Source organism: Pristis pectinata, chromosome 16 (genome assembly GCF_009764475.1).
Source record: "Pristis pectinata isolate sPriPec2 chromosome 16, sPriPec2.1.pri, whole genome shotgun sequence".
NCBI lineage: Eukaryota > Metazoa > Chordata > Chondrichthyes > Rhinopristiformes > Pristidae > Pristis > Pristis pectinata.
In genome coordinates this window covers 42,946,092-42,972,039 of record NC_067420.1, presented here as the reverse complement: position 1 = coordinate 42,972,039, position 25,948 = coordinate 42,946,092, and the positions used below count along the sequence as shown (strand labels likewise).

At 43.8% G+C, this 25,948-nt stretch overlaps 1 protein-coding gene across 1 annotated transcript in view; it reads left to right on the top strand.

Moving 5' to 3' along the window:
* The window catches only part of psmf1 (proteasome inhibitor subunit 1), a 45,281-nt gene extending 41,913 nt beyond the window's left edge, over positions 1–3,368 (top strand). The window contains exon 7 of the mRNA XM_052030960.1: positions 2,960–3,368. Within this exon, the coding sequence (XP_051886920.1) occupies positions 2,960–3,011 (52 nt within the window). The 3' untranslated portion in view covers positions 3,012–3,368. The remainder of the gene's footprint in view (positions 1–2,959) is intronic.
* Positions 3,369–25,948: the final 22,580 nt, after the last annotated feature.

Genomic DNA, 25,948 nt, shown 5'->3' with positions numbered 1-25,948 from the left:
ACTGAAAAGAGTTCTTTGAATTGTTGAAAGGTTTTGACAAGAGTAATCATGAGAGAATATTTCCAGTTGTGCGGAGGCGCATAACTAGAGACTGTCAATATAGGACGGTCACTAAGAAATCTAATAAGGAATTCAGAAGAAACTTTCTCAAAAGGGTGGTGGAAATAAGGAATGGCTGAGATGAATACCATGAGAACGTTTAAAAGGAGAATGGACAAGCATTTGAGGGAGACGGGAGCAAAGGTTATGACAACAGATGCTGATGAGGAAAGATGAGAGGAGACTCAGTTGGATCATAACACTAGTGTGGACAGGTTGGGTCAAATATTCTGTTTCTGTGCCATATATCCAACATAATTCGGGAAATACATCGTATTTTCTTTGTATTAGCAGAAATCATTAAGATATTAATTTTAAATAAGCTAAAGTCTCTCCAAGAAGCAGAGAAATGAGTCATGGATGAAGCCTTTTAGCATTCTGCTGTTACCTCTTGCTCAGTCATGTCCCATGATTCAGTACCTCTAACTGCAGAACCTGAACCTGGGGTAATCCCAGTGGGAATTTTTGTACACAACACGTGCACTTTTGTAGTCCAGGGAGTTATCTAGCTCTGAATGCTGACAGAAGCAGGAGGCCATGGATTTAAGTTAACTGGTAAAGTAACATGGTGGTGAAGGTACTGGTCTAGCAGCCAGAGTTCTCGATTTAAACTCCAGAGACTTGTGTTTAAATCCCACTGTGGCAGCTTGGACATTCAAATCCAGGTAATTAAGTAAATAAATCTGACCTCAGTGGCCATGAAACTACTGGATTGTCAGAAGAAAACACCTGGTTCACTGATGTTCTCCAGAGAAGCAAAGCTGCAGTCCTTACCATCTCTTGCCCAGTTGTGACATACCTGGATGAGCACTTGAAGAGCCAGGACCTGCGAGACTTTGGTCCGAAGTTCAATTAACCTAAAGTCCATTTATGGCCAGCTCAGATGTGATTGGCTGGACGCGGCAAATTTCTGAGATGGCACCATAGCTCCAGTGGCCTCTGCTGGAGCTTGTGCTGTGCCATCTGCTCCAACACTGGCGTCAGCCGTCCCAGGGAAACTGAAACCTCTGCCCTTTTGGCTGCTGCTGCTGTTGGTCGAGGTTCAGCCAGTTTTTAGCCATTCAGTTTCAAGTGGATTTGTTTCCAGACAGTTAACACTCTGTTGGCTGCACCAGTGGGGTTGGCATCACCAGTTGTCAGGGATTCTGAAGGATTCATGGTCTAATTGGCTCATCCTGTCAAATAGCTGCTTCCTCCCATCTCCTAATTTTTTGCAATTAATGAAAATGTTCAAAGCAAGTAAAAATAACGTAAAAACACAAAGAGTTGGAAACATTCAGCAGGTTGGGAAGAGAAAGCCAACATTTCAGGTTGATGACCCTTCATCAGTACTGGGAAAGAGAGAAAAGAAGCCTGTTAAGCTGCACGGAGGTTGGGGGAGAGGGATGTCTCTGATAGGGTAAAACTGGGGTGACCATGGGATAAGCTGTAATCAAGGTTATCTGGTCATCAGTGAATGGGAGCAGCTAGAGACTGAGAACATAGACAAAAGAATGTAGGAGTTGTGAAATGCAGAGCAAGAGGATGTGCCTGGCAGGTCAGGCTGGGTATGTCCTCCACTCCCAGGGGAAAGGAAGGAGAAAAGAAAAATGCTGAGGTAACATCACAGATAGATGACTGACACAGACCGAGAAATCAAGTTACCTGAAATTGTAGAATTCAATATTATGTGCAGAACGTTGCAACGTGCCCAAACATAAGATGAGCTGCTATTTCTCCAGCTTGCAATTGGCCTCGAATGTCACGGATGTAACTGGGAAGGGACTGGACCAAATAAGAAAGCCCAGGGAGGAAGAAATGTTCAGTGGGGCAAGAACAGGCTGAAACGACCCAGGGAAGTCCTGCTTGTGAATTTTGGATAGGAGGTAGAAGTGGGCTGTGCAGGACTGGGAAACTATAAGGCTGGAAGCTGTGGAGGGAAGATCTCCCAAGGAAATGAGGTCTACAGCTGTCTGGGTGACCATGGCCTGACATTCCATGGTGGGGTCATGATCCAAAGGGAGGTATGAGAGCTGATGTCTTGTCTCTGCAAGATTTTCCAGATCACAACAGCAGGTTTGATGACAGTATTAGGGTTGGTTCTCAGTGAATGGAGTGCTGCACGTTCAGAAGGGGGTAGGTTAGAGTGCAAGAGGGGAGTGGAAAAGTCAAGGTGGTCAACATTACATCAGCAGTTAGCAGAGTTTTTCCTGGTTTATTTTTGCTGACCTGCTAGGCACGTCCTCCTGCTCTGCATTTTGCAACTCCTACATCCTTCTGTCTATGTTCTCACTTTCTAACTGCTCCCATTCACTCACTGACCAGATAACCTTGTTGACAGCTTATCCCCATGGTCACCCCAGTTTTACCCTATCAGAGACATCCCCCGCCAGCACCCTGCCCCAGCATCTTAACACACTTCGTTTGTTTCCTTCCCAGTTCTGACGAAGGGTCTTCAACCTGTAACGTTCGCTCTGTTTCTCTTCCCACCGCCTGACCTGCTGAGTATTTCCAGCATTTTCAGTTTTCATATTAGATTTCCAGTGAAAAAGACGTGCAGGTTATTAGGTTACGGGTTAGTACGTCTTTTCAATGAAAAAGCATAACTTTCTCCCAGAGGTGCTCGCGTTTGGCTCCAGGTGGTTAATATTTTAATGCCTGGAGCCTCCAGGATAATCCTGAAGGGTCAGTAATGTAATACACACAGAATCAGAATTGTTTCAGCACAGAAAAAGGCTAATTGCCTATCAACTCTGTGCAGACTCTTCATAGATCGATCCCCTCAGTCCCATTCCCACCAGTCCTTGTAGCTTCAGACATATTGTGTGCGGTGCGTGTTCCTGGGAGTTTTAAATGATTACAAAATGCTTTTCTCTTTCAGCCCTGACCCAGACCACCTTCCTCCTCCAGGATACGATGATTTATTCATGTGATATTCCACCTCTCCTTTTATATGTTTGGTTTCAAGAAACCTCGAGCGTCGATCACAATTTGGGGAATCTGCGGCCTTTGCTACCTTTGATTAATTGGATACTTTACGAACTGCTACCTGCTCTTGTGTGTCTCTCTCTGAAGAACAGCTTCAGCTGAACTGGTGTGGTCGATAAACTCAACGAGTGAAACTCCTAGGCACAGCCAACTAACACATGCCTCAAGTACTGACTTGCTACAGTCCACCCAAGCAGTTGTCACTGTGCGATTTTCTTCTGGAAGGCAGGTGACATTAAGTGCATAAGAATTTGGGTTTTGGTGATCCTGTTAAACATAATAAACTGATGTACAATCAAGAACATGGTTTGGTTCCAGTCTGTTGTGTTGATGTACTTGATTCTTATTTTTGTAACTACACACAGTTGTCTGGTACTGAGGCTTTCCAAGAGCTTTCCAATTAGTCCCAATTTCTTACTTCTTCCCCATAGCTTTGCTTCATTCCCTTTCAAGCATTCATTCAAAATACCTTTGAATGTTACTACTTAATCTACCCCCATGAACCTCTCCATCAGCTGACTAAGTGCTGGTAAATGAGTGTTTAATTGTCGGCATGGACGTGGTGGGCCAAAGGGCCAGTGTCTCTGCTGTATTACTCTGACTCTAAGCACGTTCCCCATCAAAATTCTGCTCACCTCCTTCTGCTTTCTGTTGCTAACTACTGTAAACCTGTGTCCTCTGGCTGCTGACCCTCCTGCCACAGAAAACTTTCTTTCCTCACTGTGTTAAATCCACTAATGAATCAATTGACCTCCTGTGTTAAATGGTTCTGCGTGATGATTTTGACCTGGTATTCAGGCATGTGATTTCTCTTGAGTTTTTTTTTAAATTTAATTTTCTACATAAAAGATATTTTGGTCCATATTTTATCAGCTGTGTTACTTTTAGTAAAAGACAGGTTAAGGCATTGAGTCAGAAATTATTGATAAGTACAATATTCTGAGATTAGTTTGGAACTAGCTGCAAGCATAATTGGATTTAAAATTTGAATGTTGGATTCCTTCAGTACTGTGCCCATTAATAGCAGATTTTCTCAGTTCTTCTGGATCTTGGCAGTGATGCAGCTAACTAAAAACACAGTGGGAAATTGCTTTTGTTAAAATGATGGTTACAAGTGAAATGTTTCACAAATCTCGTGTCACGTTTCTGGGATAATTATTTTAGTGTTCAGAGAATGGTCCCTTAGAAAACAAAAGTAAAATAATTTAAAATTTCATTGGTACTTCCCAAACACAAGTGGATATACTTAGAAGGGTTATGCTGAAAGAGTAGGGGTTTAGGGAGCTCTCACAGAGAGGATGCACAAGTACAATGCGCTGTATTGTTCCATATGCACATCTATTTCCACTATAAATTAGGTGTTTATGTTCAAAACTTTATACTCCAGGACCACAACTCAACAAATATTTCAAGGAGAACGTTGAGGGAAGTGAGGATGGAAACTGCAGGGTTATTGGGCATAATCTTCAAAACATGTAGTTACAGAGATGATGCTTAAAGACTAGACATCTAGCAATGTTACACTTGGGTTCAAAATGTGGTGTAAGTATAAGTCCAGCAGTGGTGGTCAGGTGAACTTTGTTCATGGGGGAGGCTGGTAGAATTGATAATAGGGGCAGAATTTGCAGTCACTTTGATGAGCATGGAGATTGATTAAGGGAAGCCAGCTAAACTTTAAATTTTATTTATACAGCACGGTAACAGGCCCTTCCAGCCCAATGAGCCCACGCCGCCCAATTACATCCATGTTAACCTACTAACCTGTACGTCTTTGAAATGTGGGAGGAAACCGGAGCACCCGGAGGAAACCCACGCAGTCATGGGGAGAACGTATAAACACTTACAGACAGCAGCGGGAATTGAACTGCAACCTCTGGCACTGTAATAACGTTACGCTAACCGCTACGCTACCGTGCCGCCCCTAATTTGACAGATTTTTGATGAATAGAATGAGTCAATTAGGGAAATGCAGTTGATGCAGCATCTACAGATTTCCAAAGGATATTTGATGAAGTGATGCTGAATTTAAAGATTGAAGTTCATGTATAGAAAATTGGCTTAATGACAGAAAACAGTAGTAATGAAAGGTTTTTCAGACTGAAAGGAGTAAACTGGCATTTCCCAGGGTCTGTATCTAGGGCCATATTTCTGTAATATTTCGACATTGGTCTATAGGGCACAATTTTCAAATGGGGAAATGTCACAAAACTGAAGTCTGATGAAGTACAAGGACAGTAATAGTCCTCAAGAAGATATGGATCTGTTGGGGGAATGATGGACCAGTAGGTGAAATGATGTAGGAAAATGCTACATGTGAAATTATGACAGTGAAAACAAGGAGAGGTGATAATTCTAAAAGGGTTCAGGAACAGAGATCCTGAAGTAAATGTGCGTAAATCATTGAAAGTGGCAGGGTAGATTGGGAAAGTGGTTTACGTTTGGAATCCTGGGTAAGTCATGTTTAACCTTTATGAAAGACTAGAGTATTGTGTTGAGACCTGATGCAGGGTTTTAACCCGAAACATCAACAGTTCCTTTCCTCCCACAGATGCTGCTCGACCCGCTGAGTTCCTCCAGCAGATTGTTTGTTGCTCCAGATTCCAGCACCTGTAGTCTCCTGTGTCTCCTCTGTGTTGTGTCCAAGCCCTGGGTGTCAAACATTAAGAAAGATGTCAGAGCCCTGGGGAGAGTGCAGAAAAGATTTATTCGAGTGATTCCAGGGATGAGGGACTTAAGTAACCTGGATAGGCTGGAGAAGCTGGGGTTGTCCTTGGAGCATTAGAGGTTGAGAGGAGGTCTGCTGGAGAGTAGATAGATTGGAGGAAAGGTAAATAATCAGAGGACGAATGAAGGTTACAGGCTAAAGAGCCGTAAGTGACACGAGGAAGAACTTTCATGCAGCCGACTATTAGGATCTGGAATACACTGCTGGGGAGAATGGTGGAAGTTTCAATCATAGCATCCAGAGTGGACTGGAGAGGACAGGAGAGTGGGACCAATGGAATCACTTTTGCAAAGAGCTGACGTGGATTTGATAGGCCAAATGACCTCCTTCCATGATGGAACCCTTTGGTGATTCTTTTAAGGAAGCACATTTGGTAAATAGGGTGGTTAAAGAAGGCACACAGGATAGTTGTCTTTATTGGCCAAGTACTTAGAATACAAGACCAAGGATGTCTGTTAGAAATGTATAAAGCAATATGTAGGCCAGAAATTGGCAGAGGTTGTAGTCTTTGGAACAAAGGAGACTGAAGATTTAATTGGTGAACAAAGGTATGAGAGTCTACCAGAGAGGTCGGCAACTAAAGGGTACACATTTAAACTAATTACTAGAATAATTATAAGGGAATTGAGAAAAAAAATTTCACTGAACAAATAATGAGGGTCTGGAAGTGGGGAAGGCATGAACACTGTAGTTAAACGTTACTGGATGAACTTTTGAAACTTCTCACCTGCAGGGGTGAGTTAAGAAGTGGGATTAGTGTAGACTATTTTTGACTGGGGCTGAATGACCTCTGTCTGCACTGCAGATTTCTAAGATTCAAGCTGTTGACACTGGCAAGGCAACATTTAGTGCCAGAGATGGAGTCATTATCAGCTACCCTGAGTCACGAAGTCCTGCATGTAAATCATCAAAAGGTGCTAACTATTGTCCATTACAATTAATTACACAGGCACCAGTCACAGCAAGTTAATGCTTCACATTCTGGGTAGGTACTGTATTTAGTCAATACTTGACTGCAATAAATAATCTTCTTGCACAAATGCTCCAAATCAATGAAGAGTTGACATGATTAACATTTCTTCATGGCCTTATCTACTTGTTCATTTGAGTATTCCATCTCTGATCTGTTGCCTTTCTCCTGGTTGATTCGTCCCCATCGCACAATCATCCCTTCATCCACCATGATGAGTGGTGGTGCAACCTCTTCCCCTGCAAGCACTCCACATCTCCATCACTCTCACTGTCCGGGTGTATTCTTCCTCCACTTTCGAGCTTTAGATGTTCCACTTTAAGTCAAAGTCAGTTTATTGTCATCTGCACAAGTCCATGTGTGTACAGGTGCAATGAAAAACTTACTTGCAGCAGCATCACAGGCACAGAGCATCAGATAAGCAGCCTTATAAATTATATACAAGTTTTACAAGAAAAATAACTAGAACAAAAAAATATTCTGTTTTAGTGCAAAGTGATCAGAGTGGTCATAGTGTTGCCAAGCTGTAGTGGTGATTAGCATTTTGCCAGTTGGTTCAAGAACCAAATGGTTGAAGGGAAGTAGCTGTTCCTGAACCTGGATTCAAAAATCTTTATCTTGCACCAGCTGGGATCTCACATGCATACATACCTACCTGCTCTTTACAACATGAAATGCCGTTGCTACTATTGCAGTACTGTGGGTGTGCAGTGCCGGAGGTGCAGCGTTTTGCATGTGATGTTAATCCGAGGCCTTGTGTGTTCCAACACAGTTAAAATGAAGTTTCACACTGACTTCTGCTGACTCATTCTGCAATGGTAACCCCATTGAATGTCAAGCTGAGGTGCACAGTGGATTCGAGAGTCCAGAATCCCATAAATAAATTTAAAAAGCTGTTGTTGGTAATATTCTTTTCTTTTCTGGTTTATATCTCCTCTAGATCTGTTTTGTTTTCATTCCCATTCTTTCTTGCCTTGCACAATGATCACAGAATCTCTGCTGACTTATGCCTTCTCCCCTCCCATTTGCCCAGCCTTTATACTTACTTAAAACTTGTAACATCTCCAATCTCTTCAAGTTCTGAAAATAAGTCATTGAATTGAAAAACTGAACACATTTTCCCTCTCCCCAGATACTGCCGGACATGCTGAGTATTCACAGTATTCTTTATATTTATTTGCCCTTTGAGAGTGCTTGATGTGCCCTCCTAAGGTTACCATAGTTATTAAAATTTGAATGTCATTCTCTTGGGATTATATCTCCATGGTGATGGTAGCTTGATGGCTATTCCACAGATGTTTGATTGATGGCTCACTGCCATAACCAGCTGCCATCAGCCATTGGTACAGTGTGAATAGTAGACTTTAAAACAATATTGGGACATTGCAATCCATGGCAGTAATTAGAATTTCAGAGCTGATTTATTACTGAGGTGGTAGCCACTGCACATTTAATTCTTCAACTGTGTGCATTTTAATTCGTATAATTTAAGAGCATCCTCGATTACATTGATATAAATCCAAATATTCTTTAATTAATACACTCTTTTAAAGTCAGTATTTTTTCATTCACTTTTCAGTTCACTAAATGGATAACGAGCATAATTGACATTAAAGTTTTTATGTTTATGAATTCCATGCACACTTAGGCAACAGAGTAATGACCCTTAGCTGGTTCTGATAATTTATCAGCCATCCACTGCTCATTTAAATGTATTTAGCATTGCCGATTAGACAGTGCAGATATTTTTATTGTTAAATCTTGGCAGTAGCACCGCTGTTATATCAATACAGTCAAAAGAATTCTACTGGGAAAAAATGTGTTTGTTTGGATAGGTCTATTCTGGGATTTCACTGAACACTTGGCCCAGTTCATCACCTTGCCTGTGAAGCAGAAGGTGGTGGGTTGAACCCCCATTCTAGAACACATAATTGAGGCAGAAACACTTAATGTAAAAACCAAGGGAACACTGTCAGAGATGCTGCTTTCCAGAGGTGGGGTTAAAATGCTGCCTCCAAGGGGCTGTTCAAATTGATGCAAAAGATCCCAAAATATTGGCAGAGCAGTGGATCTCCTACCTGACCATCAGTTATCCTTCAATCAACACTGTTGAAACATCTTAATTGGTTATTTGTTGTTGGTAGTCTCTTACCATTTGCAGCTTGTCTGCTGTGTATCTCATAGGCTATGAACCATTTATTAACACCTTTTGTATACTTTAAAGGCAACAAACTATTTCCTACAGGTGAAGTACTGCAGATGCCGGAAATCGGAACTAAAAGCAGAGAAAGTTGGAAATACTGAGCCAGCGTCTGTAGAAAGAGAAACAGAGTTAACATTTCAGGTCAATGATCTTTCATCAGAAATGGGTGAACTATCTGATGAAAGCTTGTTGGCCCAGAAAGCCAACTCTTTTCCCCTCTACAGATATTTTCTGACCTCCTGGTTATTTCCAATAATTTCCACTTTTTATGACTGACTGCCATCTCCATAATTGTTGTCACTATCCATTGTCACCCGAGACCGCAAGAAACTGCGGAGAGTTGTGGACACAGCTCAGCACATCACGGAAACCAGCCTCCCCTCCATGGACTCTGTCTACACTTCTCGCTGCCTCGGTAAAGCAGCCAACATAATCAAAGACCCCACCCACCCCAGACATTCTCTCTTCTCCCGCTCCCTTTGGGTAGAAATTACAAAAGCCTGAAAGCAGGTACCACCAGCATCAGGGACAGCTTCTATCCTGCTGTTATAAGACTATTGAACAGTTCCCTAGTATGTTAAGATGGACTCTTGCCCTCACAATCTACCTCGTTATGACCTTGCACCTTATTGTCTGCCTGCACTGCACTTTCTCTGTAACTGTAACACTATATTCTGCATTCTGTTATTGTTTTCCCTTGTACTACCTCAACGCACTGTGTAATGAAATGATCTGTCTGGATGGCATGCAAAACAAAGTTTTTCACTGTACCTCGGTACTTTAACAATAATAAACCAATTTACTATTTTCAATAAAATAACCCACAACAGGGAATGTCTGCAATATGTGATCTAATTTAGCTTATCAGACAAATTTCTAAAGAACAGTTAGTTCCAACTAATTGGACCGCATCTTGATGACTTTCAAATCTGACTATATTTAGAGCTTTGGAGTTTGAGTCATTGACTATATTCAAGATTTTGAAAGACAGATATTTGTGCTATAGTAAAGTCAAAAGTTATGGGGAACAGGCAAAGCAGTGGAACTGAGGCCAGAATCAGATCAGCTGTGATCCTGTTGAATGATGGAGAAGTTTCATGTGGCCTAGTCCACTCCTCCTGCTTCAATTCCCGCGCACTCCTGGACAGGAATGGATGAATTGGGCTGAAGGACCTGTTTCCATGCTCTATGACTCTATGACGGGAAATGGTGAACTGATAAAGAAAACATTTCCCTTTTTCAGCCTTCAACTTCAATCACTCTTCAGATTTCCTCTATGATTTCATACATATTCATTTTCATCTTGTTTCATCTGTCTTACAGAGTCTTCCTCATTCTTACACTTCAGTCCAGTGAAGACCCATTGTATAATTACCAACTCTATCTTACCAGAAGACTTCAAAGCTGTGGAGCTCCTTACCTCCCCCAGTCTTCCCTCCTTGTTACAATCTTCGAGCTTTTGAAAGCCTACATTTAGTGACCCTTAATTAGTGATTCTTAAATCCCCTTGTCTCCTTTTCTTAACTTGTCAATGACTAGCACCATGGAGTTTTATCTTTCCAACTCAATTTGTTTAAAAATCACTGAATAAGGTGTATTGTAAAATGCTAAATTCTGGAATATCTTTTTGGTAACCATAAGATTATAAGGTATAGGAGCAGAATTAGGCCATTTGGCCCATCGAGTCTGCTCCGCCATTCGATCATAGCCGATTTTTTTCAACCCCATTATCCTCCCTTTAACCCCTTTACCAATCAAGAACCTATCAATCTCTGCCTTAAATACACCCAATGACTTGGCCTCCGCAGCCCTCTGTGGCAACGAATTCCACAGATTCACCGCCCTCTGGCTGAAGAAATTCCTCCTCATCTCAGTTTTAAAAGGACGTCCCTTTATTCTGAGGCTGTTCCCTGGGATCCTGGACTCTCCCACTGATGGAAACATCCTCTCCACGTCCACTCTATCCAGCCCTTTCAGTATCCAGTAGGTTTCAATGAGATTCCCCCCTCATCCTTCTGAACTCCATTGAGTACAGGCCCAGAGACATCAAACACTCCTCATATGTCAAGCCTTTCATTCCTGGGTTCATTCTTGTGAACCTCCTCTGGACCCTCTCCAGGCCCAGCACATCCTTCCTTAGGTACGGGGTCCAAAACTGCTCAGGCTTTCAAAATTGAACAATTAAAAATTGATGATTGTAGGAATCAATGTTGTATAGTAATAGATGTAAAATATAAAGCGGCATTACTTTTAGGGAAACAATCATGAACATGCAGAAATGATTTACAAGGATATTGCCAAGACTAGAGGGCCTGAGTTATAAGGAGAGGTTGGCCAGGCTAGGTCTTTATTCCTTAGAATGCAGGAGAATGAGGGGCGACTTTATTAAAGTGTTTAAAATTATGAGAGGCATAGATAAAGTGGATGATAACAACCTTTTCCCCAGGGTAGAGGAGTCCAAAACTAGGGGGCATAGGTCTAAAGTGAGAGGGGAAATATTCAAAAGGGACCCGAGGGGCAACTTTTTCACGCAGAGGGTGGTGAGTGTATGGAACGGGCTGCCAGAGGAAGTGGGTGAGGCAGGTACAACAGTATCATTTAAGAACTTGGATAGGTACATGGAAGGGCGGGGCTTGGAGGCATATGGGCTGAATGCAGGAAATTGGGACTAGCTGGGTGGGCACCATGGTCAGCATGGACTGGTTGGGCTGAAGGGTCTGTATCTGTGCTGTATTGCTCTACGACTCTATAACATCTGGTCTTGATAACAGAATAAACACATTGAATAGTGAAGTTTATACCACTGAAGAAGGTCATCTAATCCATTTCACCATGCCAGCTCTGTACACTGATGTTGCAAAACTATTGCCAGTTGCCTCTCCCGTAGTCTCTGATTTTAATGTTTAATACAACTGCTGCATCATCCGCCTCAACTACTCCCCACGGCAAAACATTCCAAGCTCCAAAACCAATCCTCTGAGTGTAACATACTCCTTACATTAGTGGCAATTTTAAATCTCAGCCTCAATCTCCCATCATTAGTCTTTGGCTGTTTATTCACTAATGCAAGGGCTTCATTGTCTGGATTTAAAAATGAGTTGCCTTTTGAATTGTTATTTCAACGATTAGTTTAAAATTTACTGCTTCAACCTTGTTAAATATTCATAATTTTAATGAGAGTTTGGAGCATTGCCTGACATTTCATTCCGCGGAGGAACCTGCAGTGCAGTCCTTCCTGACTTACTGTTGCTGTGACTATTTTATCGCATGATGTTCTTGTTAGTAATTTATGAGGTACTAGAACCGAACCAGGCTGTCTCAATGAGATGCGTATCAACAAGCTCCAAAGAGGTGAGAAACTGCATTACAGTTTTTAATCTTTGGCAACCTAGCTATATTTTAAAATTGAATGAAGATTGCTATAGTGACTGTTTAATTAGGATTGAGTCAGAGAAAGATTTGGGTCGATCATATCCTATTGGAGTTAAGGGTCAATTAAAGCTGGCTGACTGTCTGAAATCTCTCACAAATGATTCTGCATTTGTTCACCAATCCTAGTAATACAACTGCAGTCAACCATCAATTGCAGCAGAAATGTACACTGCCACAGTCTGTAACCTTGGCCTATGCCCCACTCTATCGTTACTATCAAACCTCAGGATCAAACCTAGTACAATAAGGAGACCAGATGAGATTGCAGGAGGATACCTAAAAATGAAATGCCAACCAAGGACAATTGTACACAGATATAGAGTCATTGAGTTGTACAGCCCCTCAGCCCACCATGTCTGTTCTGATCTCTTTGTCCTTCTACATTAGTCCCACTTGCCCACATTGGGACCATATCCTTCTATGCCTTGCAGAAGGACAGCTTCTATCCCGCTGATATAAGACTATTGAACAGTTCCCTAGTATGATAAGGTGGACTCTTGCCCTCACAATCTACCTCGTTATGACCTTGCACCTTATTGTCCGCCTGCACTGCACTTTCTCTGTAACTGTAATACTTCTGGATTCTGTTATTGTTTTCCCTTGTACCCCCTTGAAGTACTGATGTGGTGAAATGATCTGTATGGATGGCATGCAAAACAAACTGTTCACTGTACCTCGGTACACGTGACAATAATAAACCAATTCCAATTCCAATTCAAACTCTTAAAGGTAGAGACTGTATCTGATTCCATCACCTCCTCTGGCAGCACGTTCCAGATATCAACCCCTCTCTGTGTAAAACACTTACCCCTCTGATCTCCTTTAAACCTCCTTCCTCTCACCTTAAACCTATGCCCTCTTGTTTTTAATCCCCTAACAAAAAGATTTTGACCAGCTAACCTATCTATGCCTCTTATAATCTTATACACCTCTATCAGGTCACCCCTCAGCCTCCTTCGCTCCAGGGAAAACAAGCTCTATCCAATCTCCCCATAACTAAAGTCCTCCAATCCAGGCAACATCCGGGTGAATCTCTTCTGCACGATCTCCAGTGCAGCCACATCCCTCCAATATGTGCACTAAGTGGCCAACACAAGATGCACTGGACAAAGTTAAACTGAACCACACCAAAGAACCCAATGAAGGCTCTGCAGTCCTACTGCATTTAGCCATGAGTGATGCAACAAACCATCTGCCGGAGGACCTCAGCGGGTCAAGCAGCAGCCGTGGGGGGCGGGGAATGGAATTGTCGACATTTCGGGTTGAGACCCGGCATCAGGACTGAGAGTGGAGAGGGGAGATGGCCGGTATAAGGAGGAGAGGGGGAGGGGTGACACAGGGGCCAGAGGTGATCAATAGACTGAGAGGGAGTGAAGGATGAGGGGCAGATCGAGGCAGGTAGGGGTAAGGGGAGGGTTGGAGTTAGGAGACAGGGGCAGGTGGATGATAGATGGAGGCAGACTTAAGGAAGGCAAATGGAGGGAGGTGGAGGGAGGGGAGGGTGGAGGTGGAGATAACTGGGAGGGGGATAAGCAGGAACACAAAGGCTACTGATGTGATAATGGGAACGGATCCAGACGGGGGAGAGCCGGTGGGTGAAATGTGAGGGTAATAGGTAGATGGAACTGGGAGGGGGAGGGAGATGAAATTGGGTGATGGGGGAGTTGGGGGGGTATGGGAAAGGGGACAAAAATAGGGGGACCGGAGGATCAGAAAGGTGGGGGAAATGGGGGAAATACACCGGAGGTGAGGGTTACCTGAAATTAGAAAATTCAAGGTTCATACCATCTCAGTCCTGATGCAGGGTCTCAACCCAAAACGTCGACAGTTTCCATCCCCTCCCCCCCCACTGCTCGACCTGCTGAGTTCCTCCAGTAGTTTGTCTGTTGCTCCAGACTCCAGCCTCTGCAGTCTCCTGTGTCTCCTGAGCAGTGGTGGGCAGTTAAACAGCTCATGGGAGGAGGAGTCACCAAGAACATCCCCTGTCCTTACTGATGGTGGGGCCCAGCAGTTGGAGACAAGGCGGAAGATCTCACAACCATGTAGTGGTGCTGAACTGATGAGCCACCTGGAATTCCTCCTGAAATCCCCACTATCACACTCTCCGATTCACTCCACAGGGTATCAAGGAACACTCGTGAGCTCAGGATACAGTGAAAACACAGGGAAAAAATTTGGGCCAACATTTGGAGGAGTGGAGATGTCTCAGTGCTGTGTCTGAGCTCACCCCAGATTTCAGTAAAAGAAAATAAAAGGCAATTTTATTACAAAAGAGAGGAAAGGATAAGCTTTAGTTACAAGGCAGCCAGATTCTCAGACCACAAGTTAATGGAATACTCAATTATAACAATGACGTATCACAACATTATCGATGACAGCATTTAATGAACCCGGTCAGAGAGGATGGAAATGTATGAGACTGTTCAGTCTTATACAGAACTGTATGAGTATCGAGGAAGGGAGAAGCTGTAGCAGGAATTGATTAGCCTGCGACAAACAAGTATTGCACATTCATTATTTCCCTGATTGCTCTTCTAAATGGTTTGTGTGTAAAGCTTGTTGAGACACATTTACTTTAGAAATTCAGACCTAAAGATGATATGGCCTTAACTTTAGGTTTGCTGTAGTTGTCACCTAGCAGTTTGTTAATTTGCTGTTAATCCAAAATTTCATGGTTGATCCCTTTTATAAACGGGAAGCAGGTGCTGACTTTTCACCTATTCCCCAGGGTGGTCCTATCTCAAAGGCTAGTGAGACTCTCTCCTGAAAATCTGTTGGTTTCAAAACTGAAAGTGATTTTGTTTGAACAAAAAACCAGTAGAGGGAGGTTGTTAAGATACTGAACTAACTGAATGACAGAACTGGACTGAGGGCTGGATGGGCTGTACCTGTTCCCATTCGAGAACCAAACATGGGATGGTTGGATCACTAACTAGGAAAGGAGAGTCCTATTAATGCCCACCAGTATTCACAAACGGTCCTGTAGTGTCCATTTACCTAGGTCTGTCTAGATTAGGGAGCAAAGGCTAATTTTCTTGGTATTGGTATTGGTATTGGTTTATTATTGTCACTTGTACCGAGGTACAGTGAAAAGCTTGTCTTACAAACCGATCGTACAGGTTAATTCATTACACAGTGCAGTTACATTGAGTTAGTACAGAGTGCATTGATGTAGTACAGGTAAAAACAATAACAGTACAGAGTAAAGTGTCACAGCTACAGAGAAAGTGCAGTGCAATAAGGTGCAAGGTCACAACAAGGTAGATTGTGAGGTCATAGTCCATCTCATTGTATAAGGGAACCGTTCAATGGTCTTATCACAGTGGGATAGAAGCTGTCCTTAAGTCTGGCGGTATATGCCCTCAGGCTCCTGTATCTTCTACCTGATGGAAGAGGAGGGAAGAGAGAATGTCCCAGGTGGGTGGGGTCTTTGATTATGCTGGCTGCTACATCAAGACAACGAGAGGTAAAGACAGAGTCCAAGGAGGGGAGGCTGGTGTCTGTGATGTGCTGGGCTGTGTCCACAACTCTCTGCAGTTTCTTGCGGCCTTGGGCAGAGCAATTGCCATACCAAGCTGTGATACATCCAGATAGGATGCTTTCTATGGTGCATCGGTAAAAGTTGGTGAGAGTCAAAGGGGACAAACCAAATTTCTTTAGCCTCCTGAGGAAGTAGAGGCGCTGGTGAGCTTTCTTGGCCGTGGCTTCTACGTGATTCTGACTCAGGACCAAGAACACTGCTCCTGAAGCAGTAGATATCCAAGTACTAAGTTCCCAATGGAAATAAAAATGGGGCCAAGACAGTCCCCGTTGTATCGCAGACCTCTCCTTTGTTCTCTCCATCCCTCTCCCTTCCCTACAACTTAAAACCTCTTTCATTTCTAACCTTACCAAGTTCTGATGAAACAGTAACTCTGCTTCTCTCTTCACAGATGCTGCCTGTTTGCAGCATTTTCTGTTCTTATTTCAGATTTCCAGCACCCACAGTTTTTTTACATTTTAATTTCCTCCAAGAATTCTATTTATATTAAGAGACCTAATTCCAGACCCTGTCCATGGGAACTACTTAGACGAGGCCTTGAACTCTGCAGAAAATCTAATCCCAAGTATGTGGTTCCTTCTCCCACAAGGCAGGAGCTGCTAACTTCAGCTCGTGAAACAAGTATCCCAGACAGTTTGTCAATGCACCCAGTGTGGCTGATTCAACCTAATGTCAGATTTACAGCTCGATTCTGAAAGCCTTTGGCAACTGGTTCAACCAAACTGCTAGTTCACATTTCACCTGTGAAGAACCAATGTGTCATTTAAAGCTATCCAATCCAACTAGTCTGTGTTGGTGTTTATGCTCCAACCAACCCTTCTCTCACCCCACCTCAGCCCATTGTCCTGTTCCTTTCTCGTTCAAGGGTTTATCCAGCTCCTCCTTAAATACTTGTCAGTTCCTCCCTGTAAAAATGGGTTCCATGTGTCCACCTCTCTCTAGGTGAAGAAGTTGCTTATGAGTTCCCATTGGATTTCTTGGTGTCCGTCTTATATTGATGGCTGTTAGTTTTGGTCTTATCCATCTGTGGACATATCTTCTCCACATCCACCCTAACAAACTCTTTCATTATTTATCTTTGTACCTTCAATAAGCCTTCAGTGTTACCTGCATGAGTCTGCGTTCACGACTAATTCCTGCACGAGTCTGCGTTCACGACTAATTCCTGCACGAGTCTGTGTTCACGACTTAAAGTCACCCAACTCTAAGCTCCTCAACCAACAAACAATGGGCAGCCGTTGGAATGTAGGAAGCTTCAGATGAGGAAATGCCAAGGTCTGTCCCCTCTACATGCTTGGCAGTGGCACGATACAATAATAATGGAAATGTTCACTAATCACAGTATCCAATCCCTGCCAATTAGTCTGCAGCAGACCCAGACCAGGGGGACTTTGGAAGCCAGTGGTTGAAAGTCACCCAATTCTCCCAAGCACAGTGCACTCTCCATACATAATCCCTTTCTCTTTGCACTAATATCTTCAGGAATCCATTCCAGACATCGCTCACCAGCTCATTGAAACACTCTGTCTGAAGATTAGTTTTTATTTACCTACTTCATGCCCAGCTGATACAACATCTCCTCATGGTCAATCTGTAAGCAAATGAGAAGAAAGGCAACTGAATGTTACTAACTTCATTGCTCCACAAATTATTTGCAAAATAGGATTTATTAGAGTGAAACCAGAACTTGGAGCTTTGTTCTTTCTTTATTCTTAGGCACCCAATGAGGTTGAGGATGACTTGTTTACTCCTCAGTCCTGAGGTGGTTGATGATCCACAGATTTTGACACAAGTGAGCAGGAGATACTCGTCAGGACAGGTAGCTGCTTAGTTTGGAAAGTGCTAAGTTCTTGCTGCCATCCCTACTGACGCACGGACTACATTGTGAGTGCTCCTTCTCCACTTTGTGTGGACATGGGCCAAGAATGTCCACTTCTTGCTGCACACTTTCAAGGGGACTTTGAGAATTTTTTTCTCTGTCCACCCAGTAATCCCTTCCTGTGACTGAGTCTGTTTCTACCATTTTTACCTACCCACCTCTTTTCTCCAGTAAAAGACTGAGGAGTGACTTTAAAACCATGCAAGGGTTGGACAGGCTAGGCACGGAGAGCAGGGTGGAGAGAATCCAAAATTGCTAACTATCAACACTGATAAATCCAATAAGGAATTCAGGAGAAACTTGTCTAGCCAGAGAGTTGTGAGAATGTGGAACTCATGACCAAAAGGAATGGTTGAGACACACAGCAAGGATGCATTTAAGAGAATGCTGGATAAAAGATGAGAGAGGAAGGAAGGATATATTCCTGGGAGAGGCATGACAGCAAGGGAGGCTTGTGCTGAGCTCCAGCACCATGGACCTGCTGGACTGAGTGTCACATTCCGCACTGTAAACACACAAAGGAGCTGGAGGAACTCTGCGGGTCAGTCTGCATCTATGGAGGGAAATGGACAGTCAACGTTTCGGGTCGCTCAAAGCAGCTGTACAGGTTGACTCTGTGGTTAAGAAGGCATACAGTGTATTGTCCTTCAACAATCGTGGAATTGAATTTAGGAGCCGAGAGGTATTGTTGCAGCTATATAGGACCCTGGTCAGACCCCACTTGGAGTATTGTGCTCAGTTCTGGTCGCCTCACTACAGGAAGGGCGTGGAAGCCATAGAAAGGGTGCAGAGGAGATTTATAAGGATGTTGCCTGGATTGGGGACCATGCGTTATGAAAACAGGTTGAGTGAACTCGGCCTTTTCTCCTTGGAGAGACGGAGGATGAGGGGGGACCTGATAGAGGTGTATAAGATGATGAGAGGCATTGATCGTGTGGATAGTCAGAGGCTTTTTTCCAGGGCTGAAATGGTTGCCACAAGAGGACACAGTGTTAAGGTGCTGGGGAGTAGGTACAGAGGAGATGTCAGGGGTAAGTTTTTTACTCAGAGAGTGGTGAGTGTGTGGAATGGGCTGCCGGCAACGGTGGTGGAGGCGGATACAATAGGGTCTTTCAAGAGACTTTTGGATGGGTACATGGAGCTGAGAAAAATAGAGGGCTATGGGTAAGCCTCGTAATTTCTAAGGTAGGGACATGTTCGGCACAACTTTATGGGCCAAAGGGCCTGAATTGCGCTGTAGGTTTTCTATGTTTCTATGTTCTATCTGGACAGAGAGGGGAGAAGCCAGTCTAAACTTTGGGGGGAAGGGGTGGAGCAAGAGCTGGCAGGTGATCGGTGGATCCAGGTGAGAGGGTGATGGGCAGGTGAGGGAGGGAGGAGAGTGGGAATGGTGTCATAAGCTGGGAGGTGATAGGTGGAAATGACAAAGGGTTGAAGAAGATGGAATCTGATAGGAGAAGAGGGTGGACCATGGAATAAAGGGAAGGAGGTGGGGAGGAGAACCAGTAGGGGGGGAGTGTGTGGGTGATGGGCCGACGGAGACGGCAGGGGAGGGGAAAGGGAAGGGTGATGGGGTCTGGTGGGTTAAGGGAAAACAAAGGGTGGGGGGGGGACAGAGGGGAGTGGTTATGGGGGAAGTTAGAGAAATCGATGTTGATGCCGTCAGGTTGGAGACTGCCCAGGCGGAATATGAGGTGCTGTTCCTCTAATCTGCATCTGGCCTCAGCTCGGCCCAGGACAGGCATGTCGGTGTGGGAATGGGAAGTGGGATTAAAATGGCTGATCACTGGGAGATCCCAGCTGTTACGGTGGACAGAGCGAATGTTCTCAATGAGCAGTCTCCTGATCTGCGTCAGGTCTCCACTCTGTCAATTCTGCTGGATACTTACTAAATAAGCATTGTTGTTTATACATTTTCCTATTACTTTTATTGCAATTAAGTAACCAGTCCTTTATATTTTAGATAATTATACTATTTGCATTCAGGGTTGCCACTTTTCCAGGATTGACCAGATGGGATCAGGAATTCATCCAGATGTTGTTGTAAATCTGGGAGAAAATTCTAGAGCAGTTAATTTTATCTTAGTTTCCTTTGCACCATTTCTTTAATTAATTTAAATAAATTGAAATGGAAAAGGAGATTGTAGGATTAAGCACCGTGGTTGCGGGCATGAAGAGCTCTTGAAATCTCAGAACTACATCCAGCAGACTCAGCAACCCTGATTGTGATGGTGTTTGTATACAAGTCACACTGCAGCTCTGCTCACTGCTGATGGCAAAAACTACAGACTCCAATACTGTCAAAATGCAACAACAGAAAACAACAAAAGTAACATACTCCAACAAAACCACGACCCCCAAGCCTAGATCACGATTTCTCCCTGTCCCTGCTAATAAATGGGCAGGCAGTGTAGTGGTTAGCGTAATGCTTTACAGCACCAGCGACCTGGGTTCAAATCCAGCTACTGTCGGTAAGGAGTTTGTACGTTCTCCCCGTGCCTGTGTGGGTTTCCTCCGGGTGCTCCGGTTTCCTCCCACATTCCAAAGACGTACGGGTTAGGAAGTTGTGGGCATGCTATGTTGGCGCCAGAAGATTAAGATCTTTATTAGTCACATGTACATCGCAATAAGATGCATTTCACTGTGTGTTTCATTGAGTGTTCTGGGGGCAGCCTGCAAGTGTCACCACGCTTCAGGCGCCAACATAGCACGCCCACAACTTCCTAACCCGTATGTCTTTGGAATGTGGGAGGAAACCGGAGCACCCGGAGGAAACCCACGCAGACACGGGGAGAACGTACAAACTCCTTACAGACAGTAGACGGAATTGAACCCCGGTTGCTGGCGCTAACGTTAACCGCTACACTACCGTGCCTTTCAATCTCACACAATCCCTTCAGGGATGTCCGAATCCACCAATGCATCCTTGGAATCAGGATACTCCAACACTGGAGGCCATTCAGCCCATTATGCCTATTGCTGGCTTGTTTGTGGATCAGATCCTTTTTCGTCACCTGGTAAGTGATACATTTTTAGATATCTATTTAGTGTCTTTTTGAAAGCTCCCATTGAATCTGCTTCCAGTGCCCTTTCAACCAGCACATTCCAAATCATCACAACTCACTCGGTAAAATATCTATTTTTTTCACATCATCTCTGGTTCTTTTGTTAATCATTTATAACAGTGTCCTCTGGTTACTGATCCTCCTGCCAATAGAACCAGTTTCTCATTATTCACAGTGCCAAAACTCTATATAATTCTGAAAATCTCTTTAATCTTCACAACTCTAAGAGGAACAATTCAATATGTTTTATGAAACACAACCTCTCCAGAACACACAGCCCAGCAGCCTTTCTTATAACAAAGGAAACAATTAACAATGAAACTAAAAACCTGATCAAGTCAAGTCAAGTTTATTACCATGTGCACACGTACGGTGAGATACAGGTACATTGAAAGACTCACTTGCAGCAGCATCACAGCACGTAGGTACAGACAACACACAGAACATAAATTATACAAGACAGTGAAGAAAAAGATTATGCAAAACAAGACATTAATGCAGAAAAAAATCAGAGACAAGTTCACGGTAGTGCGAGAGGTGGTCTGCAGTGTTCCGTTGCCGAGGTGGGGTTAGGGTTGTGCAAGTCAGTTCAAGAATCTGATGGCTGTAGGAGAGTAGCTGTTCCTGAACCTGGTGGTGTGGGACTTCAGGCTTCTGTACCTCCTGCCCGATGGTAGCAGCAAGAAGATGGCATGGCCCGAATGGTGGGAATCCTTGATGATAGATGCTAGATTTACTCATCTACACACCAGGGGCAATTTACAGTGGCCAGTTGTTACAACCCACACGTCTTTGGGATGTGGAAGGAAACCAAGTTATCCGGAAGAAACTCCCATGGTCACAGGGAGAACATGCAAACTCCACATAGATAGCACCCAAGCGCAGGATTGGACCTGGGTCACGGGAGCTGTGAGGAAGCAGCTCTACTGGTTGTGCTACTGTACCACCCAATACTCACAATGTACCTGTGTTAGTTTTTTGTTTGACTGTGTGTGTGTGTGTGTGAGAGAGTATGTGTGTATGTGTATGCACATGTGTGTGTCTGAGTGTGTGTGAATGCACATGTGTGTGTGCACGTGTGTCTGTGAGTGTGTGAGTGTGTAAGTGTGTGTGCGTGTGAGTGCGTGCACATGTGTGTGCGCACGTGTGTGTCTGTGAGTGTGTGTGAGTGGGTGTGTGTCTGTGCATGTGCGTGCGTGTGTGTGTGCGTGCGTGTGTGAGTGTGTGCGTGCGCGTGTGTGTGTGTGCGTGCGTGCGTGCGTGCGTGCGTGCGCGCGTGTGTGTGTGTGTGTGTGTGTGTGTGTGTGTGTGCCCGCGCATGCATGCATGCGCAGAAGATCCTAGTTGGAAGTGATACGTCAACTGACTTTTTAGAGATAGGAAATAGTTCCACAGGTTATATTACTTTTAATTTTCAAGAACAACAACAATTACAAGTGACATTAATCTTACAAAGCTGGCAGCCAATCACCTATTGCAACATTAAACACCTTCCCGTGACATTCAATGGCTTTACCACTGACAAGTCCACTGCCACCAATAGCGGGGCTGGGAGGTTGGTTGGGTATCACCATTGACATGAAACTCAGCTGGACCAGCCGAAGAAGAGCAGGTCAGAAGCTGACTTAAATAACTGACTTCCTGACACCGCAAAAGCCTTTCCACTATCTGCAAGACCCAGATAAGGAGGGTGCTGGAATCTCTTCTGTTGTCTGGATGAGTCCAGTTTCAAAACACTTAAGAAGCTCAACATCATCCACAACAAAGCAGTCCACAAGGCTGACCCTGCAGGAGACATGGAGGAAGCAGTTATTAAGGCAAATACTATCCCATTCTTTGTCAACAGAGGCACAGAATATAAAACAGGCTCAATATTGGTCTGGCTCAGCTGGAGCATTGGGTTCAGTTCTGGTCACCTCATCATAGCAGGGTTGTGAAGGCAGTACAGAGGGTCCAGAAAAGATTTACCAGAATGGTTCCTGGGACGAGGGACTACTGTTACATGGATAGATTAGAGGGGTGGGGCAGTTTCATTTGCAGAAGAGATGGTTGAGAGGAGATTGATTGAAGTATACAAAGTGATGAGGGTTCTGGACTGAGTGAACAGTGGGAGGCTTTACCTGCTGGTGTCAGGGTCGAGGATTAAAAGCCAAAGATGGAGAATAAAGATGATGAGAATTAACAGTGACATGAGGATAAACATTTGTATGAACATGTGGTTGGAATCTGAATCCGTTGCTTCAGATGTGCTGGAGGCAGGATCCATGGCGGTCTTCAAGAGGGAATTGCATGAATATACGGTGAGGAAAAAATTTGCAAGGCTACGCAAGAAGAACGGTGGGGGAGTTAGAGAATTGCTCTCTCTGGTAGAGAGCTGATACGGATACAGCGAACACAAAATACTGGAGGAACTCAGCAGGTCAGGCAGCATCTATGAAGGGAAATGAACAGTTGACGTTTCGGGTCGAGACCCTTCATCATGGATACAATGGGCCAGATGATCTCCTTCTGCGCAGTAAACTTTCTATGCTTCCATGAGCTTTTTGAGACTAAGTTATGTAGAATGGTTTCATGAGTTAATGCAGGGATCATACAAAATACCCCAAATCCTCGGTTGATGGAAGTCAAAAATGCCCTGAGCTGCTGTAGGTTCTGTGGTCAGTCTATGAACTGAACTTTCCTACCTAGTAATGTAGGGTTGCTTGAGATTTATTACTGACACTTTATGCAATATGCAGCAAAAATTCAGTCATTTCTGGTCAAGTAGAATGAGCTATAGAATGCTGTGAAATAATGTAAAAAATAAATGCAGAGGTAGGCCATTCACCCCTCACGCCTGCCCCATCTTTCACTAAGATTATGGCGGATCGTTTACCTCAGCACTCCTTTCCTGCACTAACCTCAGGCCCCAAGAGTAACAAGAGTGTCTGCTGATGGTGAAGGGCAGTATAACAACTTGCAACCGAGCACAGTAAAACACTTGGCCACTTAGGGAGATGTTAAGACAGGTATTTTTCTGGCTACCATGGAATTTCCTTGGAGATAAAGGGAATTATAGGATCTGAGATAGCGAGTGGAAGTGTTGAGGGGAACATTCAGCCATAATCTCACTGAATGATGGTGCAGCTTTGAGGGGTAATGTGGCAAATGTGTGTCCCAGCTCAAAGCTGTTATTGTCGTTGACCAAGAACTTGCGCAAAGGTGTCTTAAAGAAGGAAAGAGGGAGAGGCTTAGGAATGGAATGAAATTTCAGAGCAGGACAAAAGCAACTGAAGGCATGGCTACAAAAGCTGGGCTGATTAACTTCATGGATGTAGAGCACAGGGATCAGTGAGTGTCATTAAAAAGGACCAGTCCCTTGAATCCATATACAAAAGCCACAGTGCAGCATCAATAACTCATAAACAACGAGGAAAAGTTAGCTTGTGTTTGTTGGCATTGGAATCACACTTGGCACCAAGGCAGTAGAATAGCTTCCTACAACCCACTGCTTCATGAGAGGCTCTGATATAGATACAGGTTAGAGCAGATGGGTCACACGTATCTCGTACTAGTGAGATTATTAGTAAGTAAATTACTCTTATTACTAGTAAGAGATCACTAGTCAGGTCAGTTGTGCTGTAATGTCAGTGATATTTATAAAGAAAATCTGTGACAAAGGAATCATAGTCCCTCCAACATGTACCACAATGGGTGATTTTTATTAAAATCTTTCTTTGATTTGTTGACAGGGTGTTGTCCACAGTCAAGGTGACCGATAGATTCAGACAGTTATTGTGCAAAATTGATGGGTACAGTCCAATAGCAGCCTGTGTGGAATCTTATCACTTAATACCCCAACGTAGTGATGATAAATTGATTTGATCCCTTGACTTGAGAGAGAGAGAGAAATAATGAGTTTCTGGATTTTCTAAAAATTGCTGCGTTTCCAGGACGATCATGTTATCACTTTTCCAGCTTTCAAAGGACATTAAATATGGAAATGGGGAGTGACCTTCTGCATCACTGCAAGTAACTTGCTCTTCTCCTGTTACCTAATAATATTTCCCAAATATCATTAAGCATTTAGCTTACACATAACTGTGGACATTTACTTAAGATGATGCTTCCAATGAAAACCCTCATATATGCTAGACTAACTCATTTAAAATGCAGAATAACATTGTTGAAACATATTGATGACGTTAAATGTAAAATATCCTATGTAGAACACACACCAACATGTTTAAGAGATATTAACAAATTTAAAACACGTGAGTCCGTTTAAAACATACCAGCCATCTAAAATTCATTAATATGTTTCAAAAACGCTAACCTATCTGAACCACATGCTGGAATATTTAAAACATGCTAATTCATTTACACACATGCCACATACAACATTCACTCTAAAATTGAGTACTGGGATATCAGGCTGTAGGAGTGGCTGCTGTAGAGAAGGCTGAAAGAAAAATCAATAGGATCTTTCAAAATGATTGAGGATTTTGATCGAGTGAATATTAGAATTTAATTTTTAAAGTCTGGAGAAAAGCTGGGATCAGTGAGGGTGTCAGATTGTTATAAGACAGTCTCTCTCCTTTATTCTGGGCAGGGGTGGAGTGGTAGGGGGGTGGGCTGGGGGTGTCAGTCAACACTGGGCAGGGGGTGTCAGTCAACACTGGGCAGGAATGTCAGGCTCTCACCTTTGTGTGTGGGGAAGTTAGTTCCACTCTGGGCGAGGGTGGGGGGAACCATGTTCTCTCTCACCTCCACTCTGGGCACTGCTGGTAGTTGGGGAGGACACTTGCTTCTCTTTACTGGCCAGAGGGAGGCAGATCCCCCACCTCCTCCACACTAGCAGGGATTAGTCAGTCTCTCAGCAGGCAGTGGGTCACTCTCACCTCCTGCAATCTAGAGTGAGAGGTCCCTCTGCACTCTCCCTCACCCTGGTGAGCTCACTCTCTCAGTTCCCATTAGCCTTCAGTTAGTGGCACTGTGCACGTGTGAGGCACCAAGATTTAGGTTGCCCTGCAGCTGCAGCATCTAAATCTTGGTGCCTCCATGTTTAAGTGGGACCATTTGTTCTGC